Source organism: Pundamilia nyererei, unplaced genomic scaffold, assembly GCF_000239375.1.
Source record: "Pundamilia nyererei isolate P.nyererei 1_Seehausen unplaced genomic scaffold, PunNye1.0 scaffold00180, whole genome shotgun sequence".
In the NCBI taxonomy this organism is placed as follows: domain Eukaryota; kingdom Metazoa; phylum Chordata; class Actinopteri; order Cichliformes; family Cichlidae; genus Pundamilia; species Pundamilia nyererei.
In genome coordinates, this window is record NW_005187581.1 from 807,493 (window position 1) to 831,938 (window position 24,446).

The 24,446-nt window shown below is 39.9% G+C and overlaps 2 protein-coding genes across 2 annotated transcripts in view; both read left to right on the forward strand.

Moving 5' to 3' along the window:
• fat3b (FAT atypical cadherin 3b) overlaps nucleotides 1-4,771 on the forward strand; it is a 70,200-nt gene extending 65,429 nt beyond the window's left edge. Inside the window, exon 52 of the mRNA XM_013914243.1 lies at nucleotides 183-4,771. Coding sequence (XP_013769697.1) covers nucleotides 183-940 — 758 coding nt within the window. The 3' untranslated portion in view covers nucleotides 941-4,771. The remainder of the gene's footprint in view (nucleotides 1-182) is intronic.
• A 10,053-nt stretch (nucleotides 4,772-14,824) lies between these two features.
• mtnr1bb (melatonin receptor 1Bb) overlaps nucleotides 14,825-24,446 on the forward strand; it is a 48,185-nt gene continuing 38,563 nt past the window's right edge. The window contains exon 1 of the mRNA XM_005746618.1: nucleotides 14,825-15,989. Within this exon, the coding sequence (XP_005746675.1) occupies nucleotides 15,782-15,989 (208 nt within the window). The 5' untranslated portion in view covers nucleotides 14,825-15,781. The remainder of the gene's footprint in view (nucleotides 15,990-24,446) is intronic.

A 24,446-nucleotide genomic window follows, 5' to 3' on the forward strand; every position in this document is an offset into this window, starting at 1 on the left:
CTGTAGTGCACCCTAATGCACACTACAGTAAAACTATATGCTTCCAGTGATTTAGGAGCAAAGATTTTTCCATGGAAAAAGACATATGTTGCTATTACACCATGTTAAGTTCCATTCCTTTCTTAGATTGTCCTTAAATCCATGCTGTTTATTACTGAAACTATGCCAAACTGTATTTTCAGCATACCGCTGGGAGTCTTCCTGTCAGACTTCAAGCTGGGTGTCGCCATCACGACTGCGTCCACCTGAGTTAGGATCCCATTATGAGCTTAATGACACCCAGCAGAACATCAGACGCGGAGGCAGCACGCACTCTCTGCAGCTGGACTACAGGGTGATGGGCTACAACGTGGACAAAAGCCGTGAGAGGACACAGGAAACTGGGAGGAGGACCTTTCAGTGGGAGAGGAATCAGTCTGGAGAGTGGGAGAGAAAACACACCCCGGACAGAAAAGAAAAGAGAAGGTACAAGGAGGAAGGAAAGAATATGAACATTAGGACCAAGGACATGGAGGGACACCAGGACCACGGAGATCAGCAGCTGCAGGACCAAGACAGCTGTGACGACAGCTCCTCGCCCGTGTATGAAGAGTACCAAGAGTCCAGACATGATCCGGAACAAAATGAAGACACGGAGAGCCTTTATGATATTCTACCCCCAACTCGGCGAGCCTATGAAGGATATCCGTCCAGTCCCCCAGGGCTAAACCTGCACCCAGCTCAACTTATGCCCCCCCTCAGGGCCTGGGACTTACAGACAGAGGAATGGAGGGGATCACGGGAAGACCATGGAGGGCTTGGCTCTAATAGTCTGGCAGGTTCTGGGGATGAGTTAGAAAGACTACTGAACCTGGTGTCACTGAGAGCCAGGAGAGCCACACGAATAAACAGAGCCTCTACCAGATCTGAACCTGCAGCAGGCTGGGATGGGCTGAAATGAGCTCACGCTCAAAACAAAAATATTTTCTGTTCCTTTGCAAATCACAGAGTGGCGGTGATCCTCTCTGGTTACGGTTCACATTTATAATCTACTCGAACACTGGTCCACCACCTAAAAAAAAATAATTGGACAAGAATGTTAACATACACACTTTTATTATCCGACATTATTATCCTCGTGTAAACAAGCACTAATCCACCACCAATCCCCTGGCTCATTTGTAAGCGGGAGGAATAAGAGGAAATATATGTGTCTCGTCACAGCTACACCTGGGCTGCCATTGGCTCTGAATCAGTGCTTTTACATGTATTATTTAGAGTCACTGAAGAAGAACATTTGGAGCTTGTTTTAGATCGCGTACCCCTCTATGTGCAAATTTTCAAATCATGTATTTCGTTCATCGCTGTGTCGGATCGCACATGTACTGGCAGACAATTATTTTGTTAACTCAGCCGTGCAATACTTAATGCATTTATTATTTTTTACTGACGCGCGCTCAGGTTTGTTTTGCAGGGAGCTTTTCGCTCGCATCCCACACAGACACTGAGAGTATTAAGATTACCTGAGGTTGATTTTACACAATCATTTAATTTTCCTATGTGGATTTATTTATTTATTCATATTTGTAGCTTTGCTTATGAGTCTCTTCATGAGCACATGTGTTATAGTTACCTGGCCTGTGTAGATATGATTAAATACAGGACTAAGGATATATTTTTTTATTTACTCAATCGGCTATTCTAAGTGAGTAGAAGGACACAGAGCTACTTATTAAAACACATTAATTTAATCAATATGTACATAATGTAATTTGAATATATTGAAGCTTTAGCAGTGCTTCAGGCAGACTGAAGCCCACTTTACACCTGGTGTTAATATGTGAAATGAATTTCGGGGCATTATGTGCAGAACGGCTTAGAGAATTGTGTGGACATGCAACCGTGAAGTACAGAATCACTCACCCAGGACATGTGCTCATGGTTGGCTCGCTGATAACGCAGTGTAAATGCTGCTGCATTCCCAGTTCACACACAACAAAGGGAATGCAAATGAAAATAAACTCCACGTAACGAAGCTTCGAAACAGCGCTGTTCTCTGAGAATATTCCTAGTTGACTCCTAGTTGGCTAGGAGTAATTAAAGATAAACATATTCATGGTAGCTGTTCGGGTCATTTGTGGATTTTTAAAAAAAAGACACACCGTGTGCACAAAAATACACACACCTCTTCCCATGCACAAACTGGTATTTGTAAAGGAAGAATGTGTGGACCGTGTTCGTACTCCAGACCGTGACAGACCATCGTGAGGCAAGCCCGACAGAATGGAGAGAAGATGAAAAATGAACCGAGACAGAAGTGAAGAAAAACAGCCAGTTTGGCTGAGCTTGCATTCCCTGTTATCAATATATATATTTCCAGCTCATAAACGCATCATCAATAACTTAGCCTCTGCACACCACCACAGTGGATTTTAAATCAACCAGTCAACCTGTGATTGAAGTGCAGACTTTAAGCTTTAGTTCAAGGGATTTAACAAAAGTGTCCCATTAATATTGTTTAGGAATTACTGCCATTTTAATAGACAATCGCCTATATAGTTGGGTGGTTGACTGACAAGCAGTTTTATGACCAGATGAGACCTGTTTCCTGTTCATTTTATTACAAATTCAGGAGGTAAAAAAAGAAACACGAGCAGCTTTCAGTTCTAGATCTTTTATCTCCCTGAAGATGTTCTGTCAGATCTTCAAAGAGTCACTGTGATGGTGTACAGAAGCAAACAGTGAAACAATGTCCAAATACTTATGAACCTACAGTAACTGTATATGTACCATTTACAAATTTCAACTTGATCAGACCTTTCCATGTTCTGCTTGTTCTTTCTCTTCTTCTTCATCATCTTCCTCTTATTATTGTTATTGTTTTCGGTGTAATAATTGTGGGTGCTAGCTGTATATGATGGCCTGCTTTCCTCCTGTGATCTGATGTACTTGTTGCCTCTTGTTTGCAGTCTCCGTTTTTTTTTTTCTGTCTTATTTTGTTTTTACTTCTGCCAGGATCCTCTGCCCTGAACTTCCAGAGGTGAAAGCTTTTTTTCTCCCATCACTAGTTTCTCTTATGTTCGTGATTCCAGAACTGAGATCACCAAATACACATTTTAATTAGTCCACGACTCATATTAGTGTCTCAGTCTCAGATTTGAGGAAATTGCACTTCTTCTTTGCTGTGTTTTTTTTTAAAATTATTGTCATGTCTAATCACTGCTTGATTTATATGCAAATGAGGAATAAGGGAGGATTTACATCATTCATTATGAAAGCTCTAAGTGGAAATCATGCACATGTGTAAAGTTTCACTTTGATTGAGATTCATAAAAGAGCACCATGCGTAGGCACGGGTTTACAAATATGAGTAGAGGAATACAGATTCACTCGTAAATCTGCATAAACTTTTATGCATCTGGCTCATGTCAGAACTAAAAGCCACCTTCATGTCACAGTTACTACGCTCATCATCTCATCTGGTAAACATGCCTTTGAGAAAATGCTCAGCAAACAATATATGTACATCAAATTGAAAGACAGAGTAGATGCTACAAAGTAAATACAAGCCGTCTATATCTCTAAGTATGTAGTGAGAATCCAAGGCCGCACTTTTGTGTTAAATTAGCGCATTTGTTGTTGCAAAAGTGGTTTTTATTAACAGAGTTGAAAGATACTGTGCCGATGGACTCTTTGGAAATACCGTAACATCCAGCAGTAACAGACACATACCAGTTGACATGTCTTATTGTGATCAGGTTTAGTTTCACCTAATGTATTTTGTGTCTTATAATAGCATCGTCCATCTATTCATCCTCTCTATCCAATTCCTATTCAGATGTACTCTGTATTTGGGGGGCTGAAGCGTGCCACAGCTTGCACAAAGAAACATACCGGACAGGTCAGACTACAACATGGATAAACACATTCACACCTGTGGGCACTTTACAGTTTCCAGTTCACCGGGCCTGCATGTCTGCAGACTGTGGAAGAAAGCTGAGGCACCTAAAGGAAACCCACAGGAATACCGTGAGAGCATTCAAACTCAATACAACAGCTTCCACAGGCAGAGGTTTGCAACCCAGAACCTCAGTGCTGTGAATCAACGCTGCCAGCAACTGAGACATCTTTGCTGTCATCTTTTTATTCTTTATTGCCATCCACTGCAGTTGAATCATCTCGCAAACTACCATTCATTCCTACAGGATCATAAGTTATTTCAGGTCACTCACATGCTGAAGCGCAGCGCTGCATGGGTGTTTGAGTGGCTGCGCATTAACAAGACTTGAAGAATGTTCCCCAATCAAGGAGATTCACGTTTTATCGAGAATGAGAGAACGAGAACGGCATTTGTCCTCGGGGCGAATGTGTAATGGGTGTGTTATAGCAGGTTAGCTAGATCTCAACCTAGACTATGTGAGATAAATAATCCCCATAAAATATTTAATCCTATCAAGTCAGTCTTGTCATGCCTCTTATGTTTTTCTTTCCCTCCCCACCGGAATCTGGCAGATTCATTTAGCGGAGCTTAAAGTTGTCAATGTCCTGGGAAGACATGAAGGCATAATAATGTCCCCTGAAAATGTAAAGTGCACAACGTGTTTGATCAGTTAAACAATAAATTTCATTCTGAAATCATCAGAGGTGATTTGAAAAGGCTGTTAGGATCTTGGCGTAGATTCCCTTGCCTCTATACGCTGTCAACAGTTGAGCAGACTTCAGCATAATCTTTGCATTATGCCTTTTTGTTTACCTCAGGAACTGAATTATTTGCTGACTTGAATAAATGGATCCAGCTTATTGTGTGGTACTCTTTGTTCCTGGGAGTTTATTTCCAGTCTGACCCATTGCGATGATGAAATTATGCAGACGGTGCATCTCTAAAAGGCATGTATCTGTGATTAGATAATCCTTTGGCTGTCTGCATGGAGATTTTTTAAGTCCTGTTCCTCGGGCATTGAAAAATGCGCCCAGAAAATATTAGGCACAATTTTCAGGCTTCTGTGCAGTTCCTTGTGCACTAATGCAGGTGGTATTACATGAAAAGTGGCACTGCACAAGAGCCAGGGAATTGTTGCAAGGGTATATTTTAAAATTTTACTGTGCACTTAAAAATAGTAATATTACAGTTACCATCTGCAAATGAAGTATGTTTTTTATGAAAACCTTTATCAAATATGAACATCTGGCATTTGCAATCGGGGAAACACCTAAAAGAAGACCTATTACCCTTTCCCCTAGTTTTGATACTGTTACAGAGTTGCCACAGAAAAACAAAGTTTTGGATAATGAAGTGTGGTTATGTGTAAGTAAACCATAATCTCAGGTCTCAGACTGCTCAAATGCTCATTTAGAGTTTTCAACCCTTTTGTTTTTAGGGGCACTCAGCTGGAGGAAAGGGAGCTAAAGTGCAGGTTGTTTCAGGTTGAGAATGAACTGAGGGCTCTACCAAGCCCCAGTGCAAGGTAAACAAGGTTTGGACACGTGGAAACATCAAGAGCCTCGGGTATTTGGGCATGCACATCTGCACAAGATCCAAATTAGTGCGACTTTAATGTCACAAGGTCTCCTACTGTTGAGTAGAGTGGCATTTCTTAGTAGCTTTAATTGCATCACTAAAAGGTAAGAAATTAATTCTTGATTGTTGACAAAAAGGTTGAAGGCAGCCAGTCTGTGGCCCTAACTAACAAGGACACACACAAAGGAATCTTTGCGGTTTTTGATTATCCTCCCGACCCCCCGCGGCGTTGATACACAGACTTTCTCCTTGTTGCCATCCAAGCCTCCTCGTATAAACATCACCAAGCTGACTACCTGCCAGAAAGCATTCCCATGGCAACCAGGCATTCCCCCGATTGTGTTTTATTTTCTCTGGCACATACAACACATTTTGGCCAATTAAGGGTCGTGGATGTGTGTCTATGTGCATTTTTTTTGTAGTATTAATGCATGTTTTTCCCCTGCATGTCGCTCAACACAATATACATGACCTCAAAAAAAAATTGCATGTTTTTATTTTTAGATGCAGTGCCACGCAGGAGAGAGTTGTTTAGTAAAAGATTATCCACTCACCCACTCATGTGTGACAGATATATATGTAGGTGCTATGTATGCATGCACTGAGATAATGTGAAGTTACAAAGGGAGCATCACAGACTGTATATAAAAGATGGATGCCACCCACAGGTTAGTGAAGTCCTATTTACAAGTCTCAAGCTAAAAAATTATGGCTGTCACCATCTCGGTATTTGCAAATTAGACACGATGAGTGGAGGTCGATCTGACTGAGAAACTGAGGGACACTGCAGTTGTCAAGCATAAGGGAGGATTGCCTAAAACCTGCCCTGCTTTATCATCCTCTGTGACTATCATGGAGACCAGAATTTATAAAGTTAAATTAATGTTAATACGTGAAAATAGTAGGAACATTACAAGTGCCAAAATGGTAACTGAGGCGGAAAAAGCAAATCAAGCACTCTGTGAACATGTTTAACATATAAACAACAGCTGAATCAGCAACACTTAAACTTAAAACTTAAATATACCATACCAATTATTTATTAAGATCTTTAAAATTTGGTGTCTTTAATGTTTACCAATCAGTCAAGTTTGGAATAATTTGGGATTTTCTCCAATCTTTACAGGGTCAAAACTATTCATACAGGCTCAGATGTATGCATACATGATAACTAAAACTTGTTTAAATATCCCTTAGAAAGTTATATCTCCACCAGATGCTTTTGGCAACCATCAATAGGCTTCTGGCATAATTCTGGCTGGATATTTAAATAAGTCAGTTTCCTGGCACCTACACAGCTTTTAACCCTGGAATGAAAAAGGATTGAGGTCGGAGCTTGAGGAAGGCCATTCCAGAAGCTTAATGTTAACCTACTTTATCCAATCCTAGAGCAGATTTTGTTTGAGATCATTGTCTTGTTGGGACACTCAGTTGTGTCCAAGTTTCAACTGTCCAGTGGTTGATTCAATTTATTTCAGTTGTATTTATATAGTGCCTAATTACAACAGTCGCATCAAAGCGCTTTATACTGTAAGGTTTACAATAATACATAGAAAACCCCAACAATCAAAACCCCAACCCCCCAACACCCCCATAAGCAACCACTTAACAACAGTAGGACAGCCCGTCCTCACTCCCGGGGCGTAGTCACGTCCAGCAGCGTTCCCGAGGAACTTAGGGAGTGAGAACGTGTTGAGTAGGAAGGAAAAACTTCCTTTTAACAGGAAGAAACCTTCAGCAGAACCTGGCTCAAGGAGGGGCAGCCATTTGCCGTGACTGGTTGGGGATAAGGAGAGGAGAAGTGTAGAGACTAGAGTAGTGGTTAGACTACACGCCTTTGGAGCAGAGGATTGCAAGTTCGGTGTCTGTCCAGTAAGGGTCCTAAGGGTAGGCTAGGGTAGGGCTAGAGTAGGCTAGACCCATGCTAAGTGATCAACAAGGTTCGTGTCAGGTGTTGAGGAGGCATCAGGCACCCTGATGAGAAGAGAAATACAAGATTAGGAGAGGACAAAAGACACACCGTGGAAGAGGGCCGGAGATTATTAATAACTCATGCTTGAATGCAAATTGTTGTATAAAGACATGGTGAATGAAGTTTGAGGTGAAGCTGAAGAATTCAGAGAATTTGACCACTGGTTCAGTCTGCTATTCTTCTTGGATTCACTTCAGTGAGTTGTTTTGATTTTCCAATTGTTCTGAACATTGGTCAATGAAATGAGTGCAAATTAGTGATGTGCGACACCACTGATTTGCTTTACGATCCGATACCAAGTATAATTCAGGGTGGCATCGGCGATACTGATCTGATACCGATACTTTGTACAAAACCTTTTTTTTTACTGTATCTTTTATTGTACCTCAAATTATAGCTTCATAATGATTACAGGACGTCAGATTACTTGTTCTTATCACTTAATAATGCAGAATTATCATACAGAAAACTGAAGTTGTGCGCCATTTGAGCATGTTGCCTGCCTGCAGCACTAAAGGACTCCTCGAGAGTCGTTTGTCTCGCCCTAGCAGCACCTGTCCCCCTCCTCGTCTTTAGTTCGCCTCAACATACGCTTGTCATATTCTGTGATATGATTTACTCTGAGGTGTTTGACGAGGTAAATGGTGTCGCCACAACACCTCACTTTCTTGCCACATGTATCACAAACCGCATCTTGGCTGTTTGTGGAGGTAAAATACATCCGCACATGACTCCATTTACGCCCAGCCATTGTTGTGAGTGCGCACGCCAAGGGGCTGCGACACATTTATACAGCCGTATTTCGCACGTGACTATTAAAGGCGGAAGATGAAGTAGCTCCTTCCAATGTAGACAATCCAAATGATATAGTTTCTTTCCACTCTGTTCCTGTTAATGATAAACTACAAATTTACCCAACATTACTAAAATATCGATATTTTAATGTGAGAATCGATTCTAGAACATAAATGACTGGTATCGGAGGAATCGATATTTCAGTATCGATCCACACATCAGTAGTGCAAATGCTTTTTACAGTCACTAAAGATGTATGCTGTAGACATATTCCACCCTGGAAAAAGAACAGTTCAAATTAATCATTAAAAGTTAAACATTTTTCATAATATTCATGTCCATCATCAGTATATTTAACCTTCTGACCACAAATGCATGGTCTGATTGCTCTGAAGGAAACTCTCAGTTATCATGTGGACTCTCCTAGACTGGATTTCATTTGTTTAACCAAGTGATACACTGCATTTTATCATGTTAAGCTCAGCACCAGCAGAGGTCCAATTTCAGCACTCCCATCATCCAAGACACCAATATGTGCTTAGCATAGGTATCAACCATAGCTAATCTAGCTAATGTTAACATCTGTTTGTTTAACTCCTATACTGTGTGCTCAATTACACAGTTTCCTGTTCTGCTTGTCATTAGACTGTGCAGGCATGAAAGAGTGACACAAACGGCATCCACAAATGTCTTTACTTTTATATCAGTCAGTTTCTCATTTCTGCTAAAGTTCTGATTTTACAACATTTAAGTTGTCAGACAAAATTAACGTTCACACCACTTTAAGTCTTGGCTGATGTGTGAATTTTGCAAGATTCACATGTTAAATGCCCACTCAGGGATAAAGGTGAAAGGACATCCTTGCAGCAATGCAGAGGGGGAAAAACAGTGTGTTTTGTACATTAAATAATGCAAACATATGTAGTATTTCCCCCAGATAAATATAAGCCCATTAAAGGCAGTTTTACCAGATGCCAGATGTCCCTGGTGAAATAACTCTAACATTTAATCAAATTGTACAGCTGTTTTATTTATTGTTAATTTAAGTTTTACCTTATAATCCATGTATCACATACAATTTCCACTGATGGTCAACTGCTCACTGTGTTTTATCATGCAGAATTTATGCAGTTATATTTATTGCTGTGCATGCTCATCTACCGAAGGCCCATTCGGTAGATTTCCCCAGGAAAAGACGTTCAGTTTTTACAACCAGCCCTGTGTTGGCTAACAGAAAGAATGCAGGCTTAAGGCACTTCCGCACTGGCTTCACTTTTCAGACCCAAAAGCTACATTCATCTTTTATGCACAATATCTGGGAAGACTGCATGTCTGCGTGCTTTAGGTTTGGAAGAACAAGAAAGAGTATCTTAAAATTGTTTTCTTTGAAAGAGTATTTGCAACGTGTGCATTTTACTATATAGAGCTATAGCAGTGTTTCCATGAAGGCAGTCATTTTGCCAGTGTTTTTTTTTTTTTTTTAACTGAGAATATCATTTTTGAGTGAAACGATTCATATATCTTTTAGTGAATGCCAGTTTGTGTCAGTGCAATAGATGGAAATAGCTCATAGTTAAATGCTGCCTGGCTTGTTCCAGCTCTGTTTTCTCTCCCTGCAGGAACCATGAACCACAAAAGACTCAAACAGGTACAAGGCAGAACTCAAGGGAGACAAATCTCTATTTTCCTCAGCCCAGGAAAAATTTATGCGCTACAGTGTGTTCATAAAACTTGATGAAACTTGTCACTGTGGGAGACATTCTAAAACTTCTATTACCAACTTTACAGCCTAAAAATAATCAGCCTGTTTTGCTCCCTAATGTGATCACAACACCTGAATTTATGTTTCCTCTATTACCCCTGCCTGTCGTAACAAGGCAAAACAGAAAATAAGATTTTGTCAATTAGCATAATATGCTAAACATTTCTCCGGTGAGAAAGCCAGGTGTCTCTAAAAAGGGGCAGTGGTACGTCAGCTTTTTCTGAATTATTTCCTGTTTTCAATTTAGGTCTTTACTGGAAGAAGAAAAAATTTAGGGGTGATTACCCACAGGACATTACCCTGATGTGTATAACCTTGCACAACATTACTACTGCCTCTCGCTCAGTATGAGGTACTGAGAATAAACAACAGGAATATAAACACGCACCACAAATGTCCCTGCGCTGTGGTAAAAGAGAGGCGAAACAGTGCAAGCAGTTTATTCGTCCAGATTTAGAGCTCATTAAATTATGGTGACAAAGGATTGTGCAACATGTTCCAATAACTTACACTGTCTCTCTGACAAACTTGTTTGATAACCATCCCACTTGTTTAGCGTATTCCAAGCACGCTGGTGACAGGCACGGGGTCAAACTAAAGGCAAACATGAGGGGGTGTGAGGGAAACAAGACATAGAAAAATAAACAAAAAGTGACTGTTGTGTTTATTCATCGTGCATCAGGGGACACTGATGAGGACCTGCCAGTCCCTTTAGCTCTGCTGGCTTTTCATTGGACCAGCTGGCATTTATACCACAAAGTCAGCTAAGCCACTTAAAACCGCTTTCTACTCCAACATTTCCTATTTTTCTTCCCTTTCCTTTCTGCTCCTTTTCTTTTAACAATGAATTTCTTCATGATCTTTCTGGACACAGCAGGGAAGAGAAGAAATGGACAGAAGGATTAAATGATGTTACATAAAGGAGAAAGGGATTGAAAGATAGACCGTGTAAGAAAGGCAAGAGATGAGTAGAGGAGTGGGAAAAATACGAGAGATTACCATTCCCCAGTTCTTGCTTATTGAGGGGTAGCTGTGTGGGTGATTATAAATCCACGCTGTTTCTCAGTAACACCGGGATTACACACCCGGCCAGACCTAATCTATGTGCCTAACATCTGCCTCTGATGAGACACAAACACACTTGCGCATGCACCAACGCACACACACGTGTGCACACCAGCATGCAGACACATACCTGCACGCAAACCCACCCGTGACCACAGTGATTACAAACACAGTCAGTGTCTGGAGCAATTTCATCTCAGGTATTTTATATACTTTAATAATATGAGTATGATCTGACAGAACATGCCTGCATGCTTAAAACAAGGCAACAAGGGGAAGAGGGGAAATGGAGTGGGACTAGGTGACGTCTATGCACATGTGCGGGGATACGAACTCACATCAGAAAACCGCTCTCGGCCGTGTAGGAAGCTGTTTACCAGCTCTATCCCATCACTACCCTCCCCCTGCTGTTTTAAGAGATTATTACTAAGGCAATCCGCTGGCATATGCCTGCAAAACTGCTATGTGTGAGACAGGGATGTTAACCATGCGCTTCATGTCCTTTATTGGATTTCCTTATGTGATGAAAGTGTATAAAGACCATCGGATTATGTCACATTTACACAACATTAAAATACAGTAATTGCCTCAAACTTTGGGACATTTCTTTGGCGGGGAAGATTTCCCTCTCTTGGCCACTTACTGCAAACTACACAAAGACCACAGAAAAAGCTGAATCCCATTTTCTGGGATATATTTTTTTTACCCTTCATTCATCTTAGCTCGAGCCCTAATATGCTGATATGCAGGGGCCTTCAGTGTTAAGCTGTTGGACTGCATTACAACACTTCTCAGTTTGTTCTGATCTTGTAAAAAACTGCTGCCTTAAAGAGAGGTGAGACAGAATGATGGATCAACAGCTGCTGAGAAATATGGCTGCATCATGGGCTTCAGAGCTCAGCTTGTTATCTTCTCTGGCTCTAAGGAATTGGTACGCTGTCACCTTTAAGATTGCTGAGTTCTGATTTAGCTAAGAAAAAGGGCTGGCTTGTGTTGTTCTTTGATCATCAGGGTTTTTATTTATGCCAGCAGAATAAGCATCACGATTTGCTGATTTTGCTGCAACTTTAAGACTTTTATTAGGCCCTTGTTAAACTATGAAAGCATGAAATGCCTTTGCTAGGAACCTTTACAGTCCATCTGACAATTCAAATGTAAGAACAATAAAAACACAATAAGATAAACACAGAAACATGTGTAGAAGACAAAAGGCGAGCTAACACCTTATTAATAATGATGAAGTAAAAACGTCAACCTCTTCCAGTTTAACCTTTGCCTCAGTTCCAGTTTTCAAGCTGTGGTTTAAAATGATAATCTAACAGCATAAATTCCAAATCCAGATTGTACCAAAATCTCTTTACGTGTTATTTGGCTCAGGAGCCGTTTCCACTAAATTTCATACAGGACTTTTAAGCTTATGAGCCCATAACTCTTTTTTAAAAAGGTCTTTAGAGGGATCTTTCCTATGAATTATAGTTGAAAAATACAAATAATAATAATAACCAGCCACACCTGTGAATATTTGTCTTTTTTAATGACCATTACTGCCTGTACCAAATTCAGTGATAGGTGAAAACTTAAAATTGAATTTATGCATTTAATAATTGTCAAAAATTAGTGAAAATTACAATCGAATTTTTTTTGCAAAATCGATGAAATTCATCCTCTGGGACCACAGGTGTGAGTCCAAAATTTTAGATCTCCAAATCTGTTCTCAAAAACACTGAAGACTAGTTTGGCTATTTTTATGTTCCCACATCTTTAAATGTTTTGGAAACAACAAAAAGCTTTCAGTCCCATCCTAATATAATGATGACATGTTTGTATGCTCAGTATCTGTATGTACCCGAACTGTTTGGGCCAATGAAACTTTGCATGAACTTTGTCACACATACAGCAATTCACTATGCGTTTGCGTTTTTTTTTAAAGATTTATTATTGAGATTTATTATATATCTCTCTTCACTTGATTTTCATGTATATTACGTTCATTTCATCATAACCCTGCAAATGAAAATGTGATGTTCCATTTTTCTTTTGCATTTGTTCACGTTCACACACAACCATATATATATATATATTGGTGTACAGTATATATTTTTGGTTTTCTGTTGTTAAATGAATGTAGCAGCGCTTCCTGCAAACCTGTTGTCAGTTGTGTTACTCAAAGATTAGATTGTTTATACTCATGAATACAATCCAATTATGGTTACGCTTGTTATATTTATTTAAATAACTCTCAAAACAACATAAAGTATAGACTCTATGCCTTTTCTTTTCTTTACACCTGGTACCTCCGACACTTGTTTTCATGGCACCATCTGGTAATTTCCAGAAAACTCTCTGCGGAACAGTGGCTTGTGTTAGCAAAGACTGCGTTATCAATATTAATAAGCCATGTTGTCATGTAGAGTACAGCACAAAGAACACGGCCATATGGAGACGCTACTGTATGTTACTGGCTCTTCTAGAGGGCTATGCTAAAACCCACTTTCTTTGGTGAGATTCTCAGTACATTATTCATCTACATCCTCATTTCTGCGCTTATTCCCATAACATTAGGCTACACTGCTATAAGTAAGTGCTAAAAATCTTTTTTTTCTAAAGAGTATATATCAAAATAAGACCATTTATGGATTCAGATTGGGTTATAAATTGTAGGGTACTTGCATCTTTTTTCTTTCTTTCTTGCTTCTTTAATAATCCTGGATTTATTATTTTTATTTTTACCTTAAAAGCCTTTCTTAGTGTTTTCTTTACTCAAAGGCTTATATGACAAAACTCAGAGGTTTAAGGTTATACATCACCGTGCTGTGCTGATAAAGGAGATTTCCTTGTAATTAAGAATGCCTTGAAATTTTTTATTATTATTATTTTTTAAGTGCTTAAGATTATCAAAAGTTCCTTCAAAGCAGACGAGCACTGTAATACATTAGCTTGAGATTCCGAAGTCTGTGAAGCACAGTCAGCGCAGTCTTATCGGGGATTTGCAGTTTCAATTAGCAGATTTAGATGTTTTGTGGTCTGTACCATCAAGACTATAGATTTTCTTTTCCTGGTGTGAGTAATATTATAAATTCATTCAGTCACTGCCCCTTCTATCGAGTTTATTCACATACTCAAAGCGTATGATTGTGTGCCCTGACCTCACTTGCCAGAGCTGTCTGTCTCCTGGTCATCACATCAGGCTCATGTGGAACTCATCATACTGCTTTGAGGATGACACTGGGCTGCTCTAATCTGTTCCTGCTGCTGTGCTTGAGGGCATCAGGGTCATCCATTCGCCCAGCAGTGAAGAGTTAAACAAGTGGAATGGCACTGTCCTCAATGTGTCACCACAAGTATTAATGACATATGAATCCACCAGATCTGATGGAGAGACTGACTGCACTGTTACCCGTGTTAAGGATGAATGGGTTTAGCCTGCAACCTCCATTTACTGTTACTGCACTGTGCACAAAGGGAATTATAGCTTAGTCCATAAGTGGCACTCAGTAGAGACACTACTAAAGGACATTGGTTCAATCAATAGTGCACCGTATTTGCAAATGAAAGGCTTCAATTATATAGCCTGGCTCCAGCTGCATGGAAATGCTAATTGTAATACCTCAAAAGCCAACAGCATATTTGTACTTGCACACGAATAACTTCGGACAAAGAAAAAACAATCATTACATTTTCAAATTTGTCGTTTGCCTACGACGCATGCCTCACACAAGTCTGTGTGTGCTGACTGGACTTCCCATGCCGACCCACCGCTGTGTGTACACTTAGAGCATAACCAAGCTTTGTGCTGAGATCAAAGACAGATTCTGGGATGTCACGCTGGGGATAGGCAGAGGGGAAAATGAGGGAAAATCTTTGTTTGCACGCATGCCTCGGCAAAGTAGGTTAGGAGATGAAGAGTGAAAGTCAAAGACGGCAAGAGGTGTGAGAAATGGAGATGCGCATAAAGCCCAGTGGAAGGCACAAACGTTGTTTGTGAAGCCGTGAAGCCGTGTCTTCCTCGTGCTCAGTCTGTGGATTTGATGTTTTGCCACAGTGCCGCCTCGCCACGGACAGCGCCGTTTGCGTCGTAGTTCAGAGCATGGCAAGGACAACACAAACGGTCAGGGAAGGCAATTTGTTCACGCGTGTGTTCCCAGAACAGCAAATTAAATGAGGTTTCCGCCGGCGGTGCGATGATTTGGCATTTTTAAAAAAAAAATATATATATATATCTGAAGAAATAGCCTTCTTCTTTCCCGCGTGGGCACATGCAGGAGGAGACTTGGAGATGCCAGCCAGCAACCCGGGGACACTTGACGAGGATGGAGATTTAAAATATGAATGGACTGGACCTTATCTGGAGGACTATTTTCTGAACGACAAATAATTTGCATTCATTGCCAGAGAGAAGGTGTGGCAACCGCCGCGTGTCCGAGCTGCCCGTGGCACGTGGATGGATGACTTTTGTGCGAACATAAGAAAGAGCCGAGAGTACGTGTAACTTTATATGCCACACGTGATTCCCGCACAATAGCCCGGCAATTCATTCCCATCGCCTTTAAGTGGCAGACTCTCGTTGGGCTCTTGTGGAACTCGAAAGGGTGCGCTTAATGTTTCGTTTAGGACACGCCGGTACCGACGGTACCTGCGGGACATAAATTTACAGCGGCGATTCAAAAGCAGCTCGGGCTGTGGGCCAGTGATGCCGGACACATTAACACTTGTAAAGAACCGGACAGAGCCACGGCTGGGGCAGCTAGATCGCACCCTGGCCACAGAGGGGACCGCCCGCCCCGCCTGGGTCATTGCAATCCTGGCCAGTGTTTTGATCTTCACCACGGTGGTTGACGTGCTGGGGAACCTGCTGGTGATCATCTCGGTGTTCAGGAACCGCAAGCTGAGGAACGCGGGTAGGAGTTTTTCCCCCAATTCCGATAGTCTGAAAGGACGCAAAGGTCGGACAAAGTCACACCACATGATCAGTGATCACAGAACTAACAATACTTCGCCATTAACCCAGATGGAAAAGATACAACTTACTGGAGTCTAGCGAGAGTTTGCATAATGCTGTAGGTTACGTAGGCAATGCTGAGTGTGACATCTGCTCGGGGGTGAACACTGGTTATATAAAATCTTGTTTTTGTTTCACCCCGCACGTTTCTTAATCTCGGGCTGCTTCTGCGCATTTCTTTAACCTATTGACCTCAGAGCGCACTTAGCCTTTCCGTGCCACTGTCATCAGAGCAACAACAAAAGAAATTACTCTAGTAAACTGTGCATTTTATGTGCCTTACCTTGAGGAAAAATATAAAAAATCAGTGACTAAACTGAACTCACATTAGGTACTGTCCAATTTAACCTGATTCTTTTGGATTTTTAACTTGATTTCAAATTAAACATCTTGGTAAAGCTTAGTTAATACATTGATGCTGATTAAAAGCTGCCAGGCACATGGACAGGATGCTTACAGTAGGTGCAGATGGGCACAGAAATGATACAGGCACAGATTTCACCTGTGCTTCAAGTTAGGGAATAGTGTGTTCAAGTAAATGTCGTGTAAGATGAATTAAGCTGCCACTGGAGCTCTTATTGATAGCTTGCACTGTTAAAGCTACTCTGACAGTCTGGCATCCCACTTTTCCCACACTTACACGCTCTACTAGTAAAGTTCACCGGCACTCTGAGTCACACTTACTATGAAAGGGCTGGTTAATAAGCAGAGGAGTCCCTCTGAAAAGCTTGCTGTAATGGTGTTGATGAACTTATTTTGTTGTGAATGTAGGCGCCTCTGCATGCAGGACAAAAGTACTCTGGGACCTCTAATTCATCCAATTATAAATGAAATGAATAACTACAAATTTTTAGTGACTCATTCAAACTTTTAATGTGACTGGGTTTCTCCCTAATTCTCCATATTTATTACAAGCTTGAGATGCTTCTTTTGTGAACTGAAAACTAATATTTTATTCTAATAGAAATTTTAAAAAATGCTTAAGAACGAGACTGAGATTAAAAACTTGCCAAGATGGATATTTTATGCAGTGAAGTCTGCCACACAGTGCTGACTGGCTATTTTGTGCTTTATCAGGCAACAATTAGGGCAGGAAGTATGCATTTATTTGCATAATCTGTAAATCAGCAACTATTTTTCAGCCAGTAGGAAGCATCCAGGACTCATTTCCCCCTTATTAGTCAATAGGAAAAAAACCCTTAGGATTTATCAAAGCAACTACAAACTTTCATTGAAGCACGTAATGAAGTTGCCCTCACATCCACGAGTGGATATGAGGGCTTCTCATGGAGACGTTTTTTATTCCATTTGGGTGTATTCTCTTTCACTCAGATATACACAGTGATCACTGGAGCATTTGAATGCAACCCTGTCTTCAGGTTCAATTTTTTTAAATAGAGGTTTAGGTTAGGTTCATTGGATTCATAGCGCTAAATCTAATCAAGGTTATTTATTTATTGAAGCTATCAAGAAGCAGAATTCAGAAAATTAAGAAGTAACAAGTCGGGTGCCAGCATGAATCATTTCTTTTAGCAAGACATGACCTATAGATATCCTCATAATCATTATGTTATTAAACTTTACACACAGTGACAGCAGCATTCAGAGGATTTAAATAATCAAAAAGAAGGCTTCCCACTTGTTGAGAGAATAAAACAGAGATTATAGCCTATTAAAGAAAAGGTTGGCTGCTGCTGTAACCACAGAAAACGTTGGATATCTTCATCTCTGCTGTTTTCCCACAGTGACTCAGGCATTACTTTGATGGAACCCTTTTGAATATAAAGCATGATCAGTCTTTGGTGTACACTTAGGAGAAAATCTGCAGTGAGTGCATGCAGTCAAGTGCCCCCAGTGAGAATAAAACATTAACTGTCATTTGTCCAGTGGAAATCTCTCATATAGGCTTTCAAATGGCTTGGATCTTCTGGAAAAGGGGGATCAGGAGGCATGATCCCACCAAATGGATCAATTTTTAATTGTATAAAATGCGCATCTACAATTCCAACAACAACAACTGCTTGTACAAGGACAATCAGCACATCTTGTGATTAATCACATGCCAGCAATTTCCCCATATACACCCATTAGCATAAGACAATATATCAAACGCTTGATTAAAAATTGCTTAATTTCTATTAGAGATGGACCGATCCAATGTTACGTATCGGTATCGGTCCGATACTGACGTAAATTACTGGATCGGATATCGGAGAAAAATAAAAAAATCTAATCGATCCATTAAATACCAAAAAAGCACCTCACAAAACTTGCGACATGGCGTAACTCGGCTCATAACCGTAGCACATCGCAGCAGTACGGGTCACGTGATAGAGCGGCTGTGTGTATTTGTAGCCTCCTAGCAATCCGGCATTTCATCTCCAAGGAAGTGATCCCAGAGAGAAGTAAAGCAAGTGTGTAAGTTCATCTCTGAATGTTTGTAAAGCATTCCAGCGTTAAGCTTAACAACCCATATATGGAGGGACTGCCTCTTCTCTCCCTCCCTCTCCTGCTGCTACTTCAATCGAAACTGATCAATGATCAGCTGATCGGCTTTTCTGTCACAAGTCCGTCTCTCTTGTTTGTTTATTTCTTTCTTATTCTCATTTAAAATGTCTAGCTTTTAATAAATAATTATCCGAATCTTACACCCAAAGTTTTAATCTAATGTAAAATGTATAGAAGTCTATTACTGTATATAGTAACTATTAAGTCCAATATACCCTAGTAAGCTATAGTACTATTTCCTTTGGGAAGATACCATTTGTTCAATCTACAATTCTGTTGAAGAAAGATGTTGAATCTATTTAATTATTCTTGAAAAATAACTGATTTCTGTGTATTTTTTTTCCACACTGCATCAAATTATAGTTGATTACGTCAATTAAGCATCATGAGGTGGAGGGGGGGTGGTTCCCTATTTTTTATTTTTTTTGCTGGGAGTTTTAGAACCCTATTAGTTAGGTTGCTTAATATTTCTGCTAAGTACTCTTTAAAATACCAGAATAGGGAGGATGGAGTAGGTTTAAGTTTATTAGATTGATCAGTATTGCTGAACTATGAAATATTTTGGGTGCAGTGTATTTTTTGCATACAGGTATAACCAGAGATGGGCAGTAACGCGTTACTGTAATCTGATTACTTTTTTCAAGTAACGAGTAAAGTAAGGGATTACTATTGCAAAAACGGTAATTAGATTACCGTTACTTTCCCGTAATAACGCTGCGTTACTGCGTTACTAAAACCGTGATTTTTTGCGAGAATGTCTCATGACAGTGACGTAAGCGAGTGCGCCGTTAGTGACAACAGCTGTGTGCAGATCAACAGTGGATCACATATCGATTGTGGGAGAGAGTATGAGCGTGCAGCATTTAAAGCGTGGAAGTACTGACCTTACTTTGAGTTTGATTCCATAAAAAGTGACAAAAACATTAGCGTCCATCGTGCGTGGGAAGAAAACTTTTTACAGCGAAAAAAACCCCTAAACTTCCAAGCAAGCACCGAGTGCGCAACGACGTAATGGGAAACTCACAGAGAAACTCGCGGATTCTTCAACTGACCGCGGCACACCTGCACCAGGGTAAACCTCCGCCTACCGAAGTCCTGCTTTACAGGTGAAAATAGAGCAACAGGACCGCTGAGTCTTTGACTTTATTTATTTTCTGCTGTGTTTTACTTGCATCTATTTGAAAGAGTGAGTGTAAACACACAAAATATTTTATTTTATGTGCTGGAATGTGTAGAAAATAGGTTTAAGATAAGATAAGATAAGATAAGATAACCTTTATTAGTCCCACACGTGGGAAATTTGTTTTGTCACAGCAGGAAGTGGACAGTGCAAAAGTTATGACGCAAAAATTAGAATACAATAAGAATAAATACAGTACACAGCTGTACAGAATAGAATAAAATAAAATAAAATACTATATACAGTAGAATAAAATGTTAAATGTTAAACTAATTTATTCAAGTCAGAGAATGTTGCATATAATTAAATTTTTGCTTGATGCATAAAGTTAAAAGATTAAAACTAATAAAACAAGTTAAAAAAATACACTTTTCCATTTGATTACATTTTGTATGATGGATTATGTAGAAAAAGTAGAATTGGGCTGAAAGATCTATCGCTTTATCACCTCTTCAGGTTGTAAATCGTGTTTTTAAAAAGTAACTAAGTAACTAAGTAATTAATTACTTTTGAAAATAAGTAATCAGTAAAGTAATGGGATTACTTTTTGGGGGAAGTGATCAGTAATTAGTTACTGATTACTTTTTTCAAGTAACTTGACCAACACTGGGTATAACAGAATAGCTTTAGTGTTTGTTTGTTTTTTAACTTGAGTATGAACTTATACAAAAAGCAGCAAGATATAAAAAAAAACTGTTTTATTGATTAAAAAATACACTATATGGGATTCATATCGGTATCAGCAGATATCCAAATTTATGGTATCGGTATCGGACATAAAAAAGTGGTATCGTGCCATCTCTAATTTCTATTCAAGATGTACTTGGATGGTAGGGGTTAGTCTTCCCATATATTTTTGTTTTCTTCTTCTTTTTGGCCACTCGCATGTGCATATTTCTGCCTTAAAGCTGATCTCTCTCAACTGAGACAGCCCACTCAGCAGTTCAAAAACCACACTGAACCCACGATGGTGAACTCGAAGGATGGCTCCTGTAGATTGAAATAACCCACTCGACAGTTTAGATGGGAAAACACCTGACCTAACAGTGGTATATTCACAGCCACAGCAGGAGCAGGAGGGTAGCGCACGATTGCTCACCATTGTTGTCATGGCTTTGCATAAGTCTCCCCTGTGGCAGTGAACAAAGTATACTGACAGCTGAGAGTAATTTTTCATAAGATGCTTGGTTGATGATTGACGACTAGCTCTCACCAACCCACGTATATGATGTATGCATCCCCATAGAAAATTGAATAGTAGAGACTCATTATTCTTTGGCTGAAAAGGCATCAAGATATCGGCTATTCATACAAATCAGAACTTGGAAGCACATTGTTCATGCAACCAGTCCGTGTGTGGAATGCGAAGTGATTGCGCATTAACTTCTTTCCTGTCAATTATCTCTGTGTCTTGTCTGTTCAGGCACCTCCATGTTAAAGTTTCTCCCTCTCATCATTGGCTATTGTGTATGGACAAGCAGGTGCCACAGGCACACAATCACAAGCCAGTAAAACAAAAGTTTTTATTCATATGAAATCACTTGTTCAGGAAAATACAGTTAACTAGAAATGCAACTGTAATATTGTGCAGTTTTGTAGGAATGTGTGTGTTTGCACGGAAAAGCGCCTACTGTACTTGTGTGGGGCAGAGGCTTTTGTCGCCTGAGATTTGTCTTTGAAGGCACTTAGGTGTTGCAAGCCTTCAAAGAGTGTTAGACAGGATCACACATTACAGAGACTCTCTTCAAAGAGACTTTATTTACATCATATCTCCTCCTGCTTCTCTCATTCCCTCTCTTGCTACGTTCTAAAACTCACTGCTTGCACAAATATAATGCTTAAGTATTCCTTAGTTAATACTTGGGGGAAGAAAACACCCTTTACCCAGTGAAGTTTTACACAATTTGCTTTCAGTCTACCTCTAAACATCGAAGCGAACTTTGAAAACCAGTTGTATTCTGTCTAAATCTGTGTTTTTGTCTGAAATTGTGCTCCTGTGAACTTTTTTCAGTGTCCATTTAAAAGTGTGCACATGTAAGTACAGTCCAAATCAATGTATGAATGAGGTGCTCTTATTTTGCAGCTGTATCCAGGTTAGATTAAAACCTCCGTACCCAGAGTAGACAGGTATCCCACTATAAACTAATGGCTGCTGTGGAAATCTGAAATGAATGTAGGTGAACACAGGCAGGTTACCTTTATAAGTTTTATTTACCTTTGCACAGCAGTCAAGTAAGAGTACAGACAGCATGACAGCAGTCTAGATGCTTTTTGAAAAAGCAGAATTATAAACAGTAAATCAGATGCTGAAAAGGAAAGTTGTCTGCTATGGTCACAGCATACTCATAACTCATACATTAACATGTGTTACATATGAAAGAATGAACTAATATGGAGCCTGCTATTCTGTAAGTACAGCTTATAAATGTTGCAATTTGATTCCACATATTTACTGTATCACTGAATTAGTAGCTCATATGATAATGGCTTTAAAAATAATAAATGCATCAGCAAAGTGTGAGGATGTTTTGTCCATGTGTGACATGCATGCAATTCCATTTTTCAGTGGCACTGTGGTATACGGGTTTGTATACCTGAATACTGAATAAATTAAGATGGAATATCAGCCGTGAAAAAATGAGAGATTTCCCAACATCACATCATGGTTGCCTCTGCCAATGGTTGGACAGCTCCTGAGATCCACAGTCACCTAAGGTGACTTATCAGGGAGCCAGATACCAGAAGCCAGAACAGCCATGCTACCAGAAGGTGCCGAGGCTGTTCACTAAAAATGCTGTCACACACAATTTGCTGCTTACACAACCCTGAATCCAAAAAATTCATGGGCAGGTGCTTCGGACTGTGGGAATTGGTATTTTGTCGACACTGTGCGAAGTCTATACTCAGTGCCCAAGAAGAAAGCCATTGTTTACAAAATGGCACAAAGGGCACATAAAAGGAAGCCTGATGAATATTGGCAACACACTTTTGGCAATATGAAACCAAAATGAATTGTGCAGGATTTCTGGCATGGGTCTGGCCAGGACTACCACAGTGACTGCATAATGCTGATGGTGAAACAGGGAAGTTCGGGCGTGCTGCTAAGGGATGCATGAATACAAAGGCTATATGTGCAATTACATTTATAAATGGCACTGTGGTTTGCAAGTTTGTATACCTGAATACTGAATGAATGAAGATGAACTACAAATCCTGAAATAAGAAAACATTTTCCAACATTACAATGATTTCAAACACTGTACCACACATGAAAAAAACTGTGAGCTGGCCAAGTATGTCTCCTGATTTTAATGTATTATAAGAGCTGAAAAATATTATGTGCGGGAACAAATCTACAGATTTATGCAAGGTTGATCCGTGGCCAGGAAGAATAGAATTTTTACTGAAATAAAAACCCAGATGTAAATAATATTAAGGAAATAAAAGGATGAAAGCTTGGGAACAAATTGTGCAGTGCAGTCTAGTGCCTCCCATCTGAGCCAGAAATGTCAGCGAGAGCACTGCTGTTCCAATTGCATATAGAGTACTTCACCACTATGTTGTTGGGAGTCTGGACTCCCAAGCTGAACTCATCAAGCTTGAAGTTCCAAGAATGCCAGTCTGAACTTGGCATACACCATACTGAGAATGGCCTTGGGTCTTTTGGTCCCCTCCGCTCTTAATGGTGCTAAAGCATTCAAACCACCTCTCAATATACTCTATGCCTTTCTGTTTGTCTGTGTTGGATCTACTCTTATTCTTAATTATACTACTTCTCTGTCATAGCTTTGATGTAGTTGGCTGTTTTCACAGTGATAAGACATGAAAAAGATGATTAAGGAATGACTTTAACAGAGAGAGAGAGAAATGTCAAGCCTGTAAATTTACAATTACTCTTGTGAGATACTTTTGAAAGCTCAGACACTTCTTAAGACAATTTGATTGCAAAGGCAAATGTTTTCCTAACATTGGAGCTGACCGGTTTTTGTGGCCATGGTTAGGGACTTGGCTACAAATGGGTGCGCAGATGCTCTATGTAGTGATTATGAGTTGTCCGAGAAGTTTGCAAATAGGTCTGCATGAATGACGTAGGAAATGAGATGAGAGACAGAAAGAGAACTTCTGTTAAGCTGCTAATGGACAACCTCAGCTTTTTAATTTATTGGACAGTTCCCAAGTCTACACTCCACATCTTTACATTTTTAGGCATTCAGCTGACACTTTAATCCAGAGTGTGTCCCACTGAATAAGTATGGGGGATTTCTTTGTCTTGTGCAAAGACATTTTGACAGGACATACAGTTGTTGGCAGACTATTGCAGACTATCTCTCTGAATATTAACTCTGTCCTGCTGTCCTGTCTATACTGATAATTGTTACCAGATGAGCATTTAATGTCAATCTGAGCAATAGGCTATTAACAGCTATGGCATACGGTGATTTTAAGAGAACTGAGACTGACATCCCTCTTTTTTGTACAAAGAAGAAAGTAAAAGAGTTCCATTATGCATTCACAAGTGATTTGTTTGATAAATACTGAGAATTAGGCTAAGATATATGAACACACAGTGACGCATTCAGTTATTTTCAAAATAAATCATCCAACTTAGAATAGATATGAAAATGTAATATAACCATTTTTGAATAACTGCAGGCACACACACACACA